The sequence below is a fragment of the Bubalus kerabau genome, chromosome 14 (genome assembly GCF_029407905.1).
Source record: "Bubalus kerabau isolate K-KA32 ecotype Philippines breed swamp buffalo chromosome 14, PCC_UOA_SB_1v2, whole genome shotgun sequence".
In the NCBI taxonomy this organism is placed as follows: domain Eukaryota; kingdom Metazoa; phylum Chordata; class Mammalia; order Artiodactyla; family Bovidae; genus Bubalus; species Bubalus kerabau.
Genome location: NC_073637.1, coordinates 14,827,571 through 14,837,427, shown reverse-complemented (window position 1 = coordinate 14,837,427; position 9,857 = coordinate 14,827,571). Strand labels below are relative to the sequence as shown.

General features: G+C 48.8%; 1 protein-coding gene across 1 annotated transcript; it reads left to right on the top strand.

Annotated features, from left to right (window-relative positions):
• The first annotated feature begins 303 nt into the window (after positions 1–303).
• On the top strand, positions 304–5,228 carry MYC (MYC proto-oncogene, bHLH transcription factor). The gene is made up of 3 exons (XM_055545790.1): positions 304–441; positions 2,158–2,923; positions 4,195–5,228. The coding sequence occupies exons 2-3, from the start codon at positions 2,167–2,169 to the stop codon at positions 4,755–4,757; spliced, it is 1,320 nt and encodes a 439-aa protein (XP_055401765.1). The 5' UTR covers positions 304–441; positions 2,158–2,166; the 3' UTR covers positions 4,758–5,228.
• The last annotated feature ends 4,629 nt before the right edge of the window (positions 5,229–9,857 follow it).

Below are 9,857 nucleotides of genomic sequence, written 5' to 3'. Positions count from 1 at the left end.
GAGGGGCCGTACCTTCTCGGTATAAAAGCCAGTTTTCTGGGCTTTATCTGACTCGCTGTAGTAATTCCAGCGAGAGGCAGAGGGAGCGTGCGGGCGGGCCCTCCAGGGTGGAAGAGCCGAGCCAGCCTAGCGAGCGGAGTCGCGCTCCGGGCGCCCGGGGAAGGGAGATCCGGAGTCAAAGGGGGGCTTCTGCGCCTTCAGCCCGGCCGGACCCCACCTCACCCACCCTGCTAGCGGTCCGCCACCCGCGCCGCATCCGCGAAACTTTGCCCACTGGAACTTACAACACCCGAGCGACACCAAGACTCCCCGGACGCAGAGAAGCTCTTCTGCCTTTTTGGGGAGACACTTTCCCCCGCCGCTGCCCACGACCCGCGCCTCTGAAAGGCGCTTCTCGCCGTTTTTTGGACGCTAGATTTCCTTCGGATAGTGGAAATACGGGTGAGCACCCGGACCTATTGGCCTTTTTCATTTATTTTTGCTACCGCCTTAACGCCGCGATGAGCAGAGTGTCTTTTCTCCCATTCCTGCGCTATTGACACTTTTCTCAGAGTAGTTGTGGCTGGTCGGGGTGGAATGGAGAGGAACCAGAACTGGGTCGGGGTACAGTGACTTGTCAAGATGGGAAGAGAGAGGAAGGCAGAGGGAAACCGGGGGTGCGTTTTCTGAAAGTAGCCTTTAGAGGTTTTTGCTCGCCTTAGATGGACGCTGACCCCGGCCGGGTGGACATTCATGCTTTATTGCATTAATTGCTTTTTTGCCTTTTGTCGGGTAGAAGAAGGGTATGCTTCGCGGTTGGCAGAAAACCCTTTACATCCTGAACTCCTTGGAGTAAGAATTACACATTGCATATGTGAGCGAAGAAAGCTCCGCAGCCGCTGACTTTTCCCTGTCTGGAAAAGGGCATTTAAATTTCGGCTTACTGCATTTCTGACAGCCGGAGACAGACACTGCGGCGCGTCCCGCCCGCCGATCCCCTCGGCGTCTCCAACGCTCCGGGCTCCTTTTAGAAGTTGGCCTTTGGCTTTTTTTTTTTTTTAAAGGATAATAAACTTAAAGATTTTGGTCTACAGAGAGGTTAGGATTCGGTGTTGGGAAGGCGCGGGGACGGGGAAAAGGAAGCTGGGGCAAAGATGTGTCCGAGTCTCCTGGAATTATTGACTCGGGGTGGGGGGGAATGAGGGCAAAATCTCTGCACCCAGCCTTGGCTCCCCGGCCGCCTCCGGGGTCCCCGCGCGGGTGTCCCTGCGCCCCCTGAGATGCGGAGGACGGCCAGGAGCGGGGCTCCGGGCTTTTCGAGAACAGCTGCTACCCTCGGCGGGTGAGGGGGAAGACGCCAGGCTCCGGGCGCAGAATCGTAGCAGGGTCTCTGGCGCAGTTGCGTCGCCGTATTGAGTGTTGAAGGGAGACGTCTCTGTTATTATTTAACACTCTCCTTTTATTTATGAGGGTGGGGGCCGGGGGGGGGTGGTTGGAGAAGGGCTAAGGCTCGAAGCTGAGCTAGCAACCCCAGCCGGAGAGAGAAGGAAAGCCCGCAAAGGAAGGAAGAGGGGCGCGCTGGGGGTAGGGATGCGGGAGGCGGAGAAGGGAGGCTGGGAGGGGCGCCGGCGCCGGCAGGGGAAGCAGCGAGACGAGGGCGCGCGAGTGGGAACGGGCGCGGCGCTAGGGACCCGGGAGCGGGAGGGGGCTGAGCGCAACCGCTCCAGCCGCGGCGCCTCTCGCCGCCTCCTTCAGGTGGCGCAAAACTTTGCGCCTCGGCGTTTGGCAGATCCTATTCCCCGCCGCCGCCGCCACCGCCGCCGCCGCCTCCCCCGGCCTGTGACGGAGGCCAAACCTGATTTCGATTGCTCGGCGGTGGCGGGGCAGACTCCCGGGCTTCGCGCTCCAGGCTCCCCGTGGGGGAGCAGAAAAGCCCCGCGGCGCTGAGGAGCTGGTTCGCCAAGCGTGTGTCTGAGATAGTAGACGGTCACTAAGAGCGGGCTAAAAGGGTGCCTTTTTTGTCCGTTCCCCACCTCCCATCAGCCCCATTTGGGGATAGCGCTGGAAGGGGAGTGGTTCTGGATTGTGGCGCGCGGTGCGCGCTGCGTGGGGTTTTAGCACCATCCAAGACCCCTTTAACTCAAGACTTGGCCCGTCTTTGTGTGCCCCCTCCGGCAGGCTGCAGCGATGCCCCTCAACGTCAGCTTCGCCAACAAGAACTATGACCTCGACTACGATTCAGTGCAGCCTTATTTCTACTGCGACGAGGAGGAGAACTTCTACCACCAGCAGCAGCAGAGCGAACTGCAGCCGCCGGCGCCCAGCGAGGATATCTGGAAGAAATTCGAGCTGCTGCCCACCCCGCCCCTGTCCCCTAGCCGCCGCTCCGGGCTCTGCTCGCCGTCGTACGTCGCGGTCGCCTCCTTCTCGCCCAGGGGAGACGACGACGGCGGCGGCGGCAGCTTCTCCTCCGCGGACCAGTTGGAGATGGTGACCGAGCTGCTGGGAGGCGACATGGTGAACCAGAGCTTCATTTGCGACCCCGACGATGAGACCCTCATCAAAAACATCATCATCCAGGACTGTATGTGGAGCGGCTTCTCGGCCGCCGCCAAGCTAGTCTCGGAGAAGCTGGCCTCTTACCAGGCTGCGCGCAAAGACGGCGGCAGCCCGAGCCCCGCCCGCGGGCACGGCGGCTGCTCCACCTCCAGCTTGTACCTGCAGGACCTGAGCGCCGCCGCCTCCGAATGCATCGACCCCTCGGTGGTCTTCCCCTACCCGCTCCACGACAGCAGCTCGCCCAAGCCCTGCGCCTCCCCGGACTCCACCGCCTTTTCTCCGTCCTCTGACTCTCTGCTCTCCTCTGCTGAGTCCTCCCCGCGGGCCAGTCCCGAGCCCCTGGCGCTCCATGAGGAGACCCCACCCACGACCAGTAGCGACTCTGGTAAGCTGGGACCTTCCAGGCGCGTCAGAGGGGTCGGCTGGCTGTCTTTCCTATTCTCATTGGCTGCCAACTCAAGGGGCCACATTTCAGTTGCCCCCACTCCCCGCCCCCCGCCCCCTGCCTTTTTCCCCTTATATTTGGAAAGGAAATGGAAGGTCTGGAAGAATCTGGGAGCTCACCATCCCTGAAACACCGAGCCTTAGTGTTCTTCCCACTCCTTCCCCTAAGATAGCCCTAGTGGCCAGTCCTCTCCTTTCCCTTCCCTCCCCTTAGGAATTTCGTTTGGGTTTTTAAATCTTCTAGCTTATCTAGCAACTCAATCCGCTCCCTCTTACCCCTCTTAAGCATTTTAATTGCCCTGGAAGGGGGCGGGGCGAGTCGTCGTTGTGGAGTTAAGAGAGGATTGATCTCTCCGAGAGTGAATGAATTACCTCCCTCCTCCCTTCTGAGTTGTTGGGATTTAATGGACTACAGATCAACAAAAATGAAGAGGGGCAGTGTACAGAGACCGGGTAGCCTCCCTCCTGAGCGCCGGGAGCTAGTGAAAGTGCCTTAAAAGTGTATGGACTGAGTTGGGATCTTTGCACCTCTTTTGAACACTTAAAAGCCAGACCTTTCCAAAATTGGACTTCGTTTTTTCCTTCCCCCACCTTCTAGGACTTTTGGCAAAGCTGCGAGACTTTTTTTTTTTCTTTTTGCACTTCCAGTAAGATAGGGGGTTGCTAAAGTTATACCAAAGATTCGCAGTTATCATTTGCAACACCTGAAAGGTTCTTGGTAAAGATAAAGTCCCTTGCAAATAGGAGGTGCTTGGGAATGTGCTTTGTCTGGGTGTGTCCAGGGCCTCATTAAGTCTTAGGTAAGAATTGGCATCAATGCTGTATCCTGGTAAATTGTAATTTTCTTGTCTGTGCCATAAACCCAGCTGTCATTTTCCTCCCTGAGACTCTGTCTTCTTGAGAAGAAAAGCAGAGATGATTGGCTACCTGTCTGGGAATAACTTTGTGCCAGGGTCCTTTTTTAATTTTTTAGCCACCCACACCCAATGGCATGTGGGATGCTTAGTTCCCCAACCAGGGATCAAAACTTGCCCCCTGTGTTGGAAGCATGGAGTCTTAACCACTGGACTGGCAGGGACATCCTCCGGGTCCTCTCTTACCTAATAATCCCTTGTATTGGCATAGCATTAATTTCATCTGGTCATTGATTGCTTTAAGGAAACCGTTGTTAACTGGGTGATTTTTTTTTTTTTCTTTCTTTCTTTCTTAAAGAGGAAGAACAAGAGGATGAGGAAGAAATTGATGTTGTTTCTGTGGAAAAGAGGCAGCCCCCTGCCAAAAGGTCAGAATCGGGGTCACCCTCTGCAGGCAGCCACAGCAAACCTCCTCACAGCCCGTTAGTCCTAAAGAGATGCCACGTGTCTACCCATCAGCACAATTACGCAGCGCCCCCCTCCACTAGGAAGGACTATCCCGCCGCCAAGAGGGCTAAGTTGGACAGTGGCAGGGTCCTGAAACAGATAAGCAACAACCGCAAATGTGCCAGCCCGAGGTCTTCGGACACGGAGGAGAATGACAAGAGGCGGACACACAACGTTTTGGAGCGCCAGAGGAGAAACGAGCTGAAACGCAGCTTTTTTGCTCTTCGTGACCAGATCCCAGAGTTGGAGAACAATGAAAAAGCCCCCAAGGTAGTTATCCTTAAAAAAGCCACAGCGTACATCCTGTCGGTCCAAGCAGAGGAGCACAAGCTCCTGTCAGAAAAAGACGTGTTGCGGAAGAGGCGAGAACAGTTGAAACTCAAACTTGAACAGATACGGAACTCTTGCGCCTAAATTGACCTATTGGAGGGAGGAACTGGACTCCCTAAGGAAATTCTCATTTGTTACTAAGGGAAAGTGAGGGAAAAGGTTCCTCTGTCAACTCCTTACATAGGAACATCTTTCATATGCATGAACAACCTCACAACCTTGGCTGGATCTTTAAGACTGAAAGATTTAGCCATACTATAAACTGCCTCAAATAGAACTTTGGGCATAAAAGAACTTTTTTTTTATGCTTACAATTTTTTTTTTTTTCCTTTAACAGATTTGTATTTAAGAATTGTTTTAAAAAACTCCTGAATTTCACCCAATTTTCCTTTGTAAATATAGCCATTAAATGTAAATAACTTTAATAAAATTTATAGTAGGTATTCCTACTATAATATAGGTATAATTTTTTTATTTAAGTACATTTTCCTTTTTAAAGTTGATTTTTTTCTATTGTTTTTAGAAAAAATAAAATACCATCAAATATATAATTGAGCCAAATCTTAAGTTGTGTTTTGTTTCTTTCTCTTCCCCCCCCCCCATTCCCTTTTCATCAATTGCAAATTAACAGTATTTGGCCCTTAAGGGAAATGAGCTTACAAGGATGGGAAAAGAAGCCATTTAAGAAAGGGTGAGGGCTTTTCTTTGTTCTGATGGGTCTGGGGACTTAAGGTCTTTAAGTTCTCAGGGTTATAAGATGCTTCCTGGAGATCTGTGATAAGGGCCAGAGTTGATACTTAAAAGAATGAAAGGGCAATAGGCTAGTGAGAAGGTTAGAGGTAGGTAAAAGGGATGCTAGAAGTTAAAGATAACAGTTATGAATACAAAGGAAGGTAAGGACTGGGGATTTGGAAGAAGATGAAGGAAAAACTCAGTTTGGAGGTTCCATGCCATTCCCCAGCTCCATTGGAACCTGGGGTTCTGCCCATTGAAACAGCCAATGGCAAAAGAGTAGGAGCTGACTTTTGCTGCTAACCTGCAGTAGCAGGCACTCTGGGAGACAAGTTATTAACCCTATTTAACAAAAAGGGGAATATAGAAGCTCAGAGTGGTTATAGAACTTCTCCACAGCTACACAGTAAAAGGCTGATCCAAGTCCCGTGTTTATTGAAAAGCACTCCACACTTGGCTATCATGCTTGAGTTCTTTCTGTGTTGGCAGTACTGAGATCAAGGATGCTTTGGGGTTGGGGCCTGATGGGCTGACACAAGAAATAACCATATTTAGGTTTCAGGCATTTTTCTAAGCATTTTCCTTCTCGTAACTCCCCCCAGCAGCCGTATGAAGAAGGTACTGTTGACTTCTCCATGATAAGGAAACTCATCCATGTGCCTAAGTTGCATGGATAATGAAGAACAGAAGCAGGATCCCAAGGCAGGCTTAACCTGTGCTAACCCACCTCTCAAACAAGCCAGTCGCATTAAACTGGCCGGTCTCAAGGACCTGAGGTTTCAGCACTTAGGCCTGATGGAACCTCAGTTCTTCTTTTCTCCTTTTATTTTGTATTTGTTTGTATTTTGTTGTTCCTTGCTTAGTTTTTCCTTTCACAAAAAGAAACTCACGGCTCATTCACTCTTGTTGTTGTTCAGTCACTAAGTCCTGTCTGCCTCTTTGCGACTCTATAAACTGCAGCAGGCCAGGCTTCCCTGTCCTTCTCCATCTCCCGGAGTTTGCTCAAAGTCATGTTCATTGAGCCAGTGATGCCATCCATTCACTCCTACCTTAGTCATTTGTTAAATGAGACTCACCAGTTGCTCCTGTAAAGCAGCCAGTATGGAAATGCTACTGTCCAGATCATAAAACATACTTGGTCTTCATCATGTGAGTCATTATTATTTTGGAAATGACAAACTCCCCTTCCTTTCAACCCCTTTCACACAGGGACATGCATGATACATGCTCATCACTAGAACATGAAAAGCATTTTTGAATGTAGATTTTGGACTTCCCTGGGGGCTCAGAACGGTAAAGAATCTGCAATGAGAGAGATCCGAGTTTGATCCCTGAGTTGGGAGGATCCCCTGGAGGAGGGAATGGCAACCCACTCCAATATTCTTGCCTGGAGAATTCCACGGACAGAGGAGCCTGGCAAGCCCCAATTAGTGACTAACATATGTACACACACGTTATTAATTATGAACCTTTGAAAACCCCACAGTCCAAACCAGAAACTAGAACATTGACGACATAGGTGAACGGAAGATACTATCACTGTTACAATTATCTCATTGTCTCAGTCTCAGAGTAGATCTTCAGATCCCTGTACTTACTTGGGAATTTTAATCTACCATGACCTGTAAATCGATAAATAATTACTGTCTTTGGCTTTGACCGCTAAAATAATTTGTTCAAGTCCTTAATGTCTTTTTTCTTGAGGCTTTATTCTGGATCCTAAGTCCTACCCTAATAGCTTCAAGCTGTCACACCCTACATCCTAAATTCAAAGGAAGATACTATCCACAGAGGTGGAGTAGTTCAAAGTATTAGAGAAGCAGAGGCAAACTTACAGCATTCACTCTCTGCCCCTTTGTGGCTGGAGTACAGCCCTGGAGTGAGTCACTGGGGAGCATGGAAGGTGTTAGTTTGTATCACTGAGTCTGGACAAGCCTGTGGAATAGGAGAGAGTGTTTCTCACTAGAAAAACAACTCCCCGTTCCAAATGATCAGGAAACAACTTTCGGGATGCAGACCTTGGCTGTGGAGAAGAAAGGGAACCATTCCAAATACATATCGGGCTCCCCCCACCTCCTTAGGCTTGTGAAGCCAGGGAACATTCTGAAAACAGACTAGATGCCAACTTCTTTCCAGAAAATCAGGCTGACCCTGACCCTCAACAAATTGGTCCTCCTAGCCAATCCAGAGCATCCCCAGGGTTTATGCTGTTGTGTAATCTTATTTTGTAGGTAACAATGATCAAGAACTGGAGAAGGAGGGATGGAGCTTATGATTCGGTCAGGAATATACAAGAAGGAATAAGTTAATATTAACTATACCTTTAACCCAGGATGCTGTCCAGGAATTAATGCCTTCCCCAGGGGATTCCTGGAGTGGTTTTGCTTAGGGATGGAATGTATAAAGAGGAAGAAAGTGTTATTTTATGCTGCCATTTGGATAGAGATCCACATTATAAAAACAATCAATCAAACTTTTAAATGCACAGTTTTCACAATCTCAGCCTCAGAACTGGGTACTTACAGCTAGGATGTGTACATAGAGTTCTCTGCTGGTCTTTAAGACAAAGTTTGGGAAAGAGAACAAAATAATCATGTTAGGGTTGGTTTTTTTTTTTTTTTTTTGGTGTGGCTTGGTTGCAATAGCCCATGAGAATTTGTTAGTGTACACGCTGAGGGCCTCTGAAACATTTCTTCCCAACAATGCATAAACTTTAGGTTAGAAGAGGCTGAAAGGAGTCCCCTGACACTATAAATGCATCTGTAGCTTTACAAAAGGATCCCCTTTTAAGATATAAACCTTTTGTTGTTGTCCTTCAGTTGCTCAGTCATGTCCAACTCTTTGTGACCCCACGGACTGCAGCACACCAGGCTCCCCTGTCCTTTACTATCTCCTGGAGCTTGCTCCAACTTATGTCCATTGAGTCGGTGATGCCATCCCACCATCTCATTCTCTGTTGCCCTCTTCTCCTTCTCCTCCTGCCTTCAATCTTTTCCGGCATCAGGGTCTTTTTCAATGAATCGTCTCTTCGCATCAGGTGGCCAAAGTATTGGAGCTTCAGATTCAGCATCAGTCCTTCCAGTGAATATATATTACATGCCGGTTTCAAAGAAGGAGGTAGACACAGCCAACAGAATGAGAACAGGTACCTGTTTGGAAAAGAAAAAAAGAAAAACTACAAAGACTCTACCACCCACCACAAAAGCTGTAGCAATAATGTTTCTCTAGTCTAGATCCTTCCAGGGTGAAACTAGACTAATTCTATTTATTTATTTTTATTTTCATCACTCTAGAGATTAATTCCAAATGCAAAAGAAATACCTAAGAATGCTCATTTTGCCAAACTGGTTTGAAGTGACTCAAAATGACTCTGAGTTGATTTCTCATTTTGTTTTAAATCTTGTTTCTTTCAATATTAGTCTACACTAAATTCTTTAGGAAGACACAGTGGAGGGAGCATTAATGGTGTGTAGACCTTCTGAGGCTAAAGGAATGTGCTTTGTTTCTACACAATGCCTGGGAGCCGCTCAACAGCAATCCCCAACACTTTCTTCCTTTGTCACCCCATCAGCCCATCCAGGGATAAAACAGGCCAGTGCAGTCAGGGGTGTCTCCGGACTAGGGAATGGGAGAACTCAGGGAGAGAGGATTAACCTTCTTTACACACCTCCTATCTCCTTCTATCTCTTGGCCCCTCCCAGCAGCCCACCTAGAGAGTAATTTTTTAATCCGATGACACTGCAGTTTAGACAAGTTCTCCCAAAGTCATATAAGCAGCCAACAGTAAAAAGAAAACAACCCAACAGTAGTCAGTCTACTGTGAATTTTATATACAGTTTTCTTAGTTCACCACCCCCCAAGCAATGCGTAGAAGATAAATTCAATTGCTAATCCCTAATTTACATATAAAGAGATTGAAAACTTCTAGAGATTAAGTAATTTGCCTGCATTCACAGAGCTGGCAAAATGGTGAGAGCAAGATGAATTGTTGTTTGTCCATAAATATTTACTGAGCACCTACTAGGGGCCCACAGTGTGCTGGGGGTGTGAAGAGATGCTGAGATAAATGAGACAGATTAGGTCCTAGCCCTAAGTCACCTATGGACTAGTGGAGAACGAAGGAACCGAAGACAATTCGACTCTAAGTTATTTCACACTTTCAAAGTGTGCTATGTGGCAGGAAGGGGTTCAAGCTCTGGGAGCTGCTGAAGACCATCCCCAGGCCCCCAGGGTAAATGGAATCCGGGAAAGAACCCAGGAAATGCTGTAAGGGAAACAAAGGAGAAAACCCTTATTACTTAGGAGGGATAAGGCTCTAGGTGGAGGCCCTTCTATCAGAAGTATCAGAGACAGCAAGAGGGGAAGCAGGATGTACAGAGAATGGTTCCATGGGATTTAGCAACATGGAGGCATCTTCTTGACCACACCTCCTCCCCAGTGGGACAGCAGCCT

Coding starts and splice junctions, on each gene's coding strand:
- MYC (XM_055545790.1), top strand. CDS start 2,167: ATGCCCCTCAACGTCAGCTTCGCCAACAAGAACTATGACCTCGACTAC. Junction 2,924..4,194: donor CACGACCAGTAGCGACTCTG/GTAAGCTGGGAC, acceptor TCTTTCTTAAAG/AGGAAGAACAAGAGGATGAG.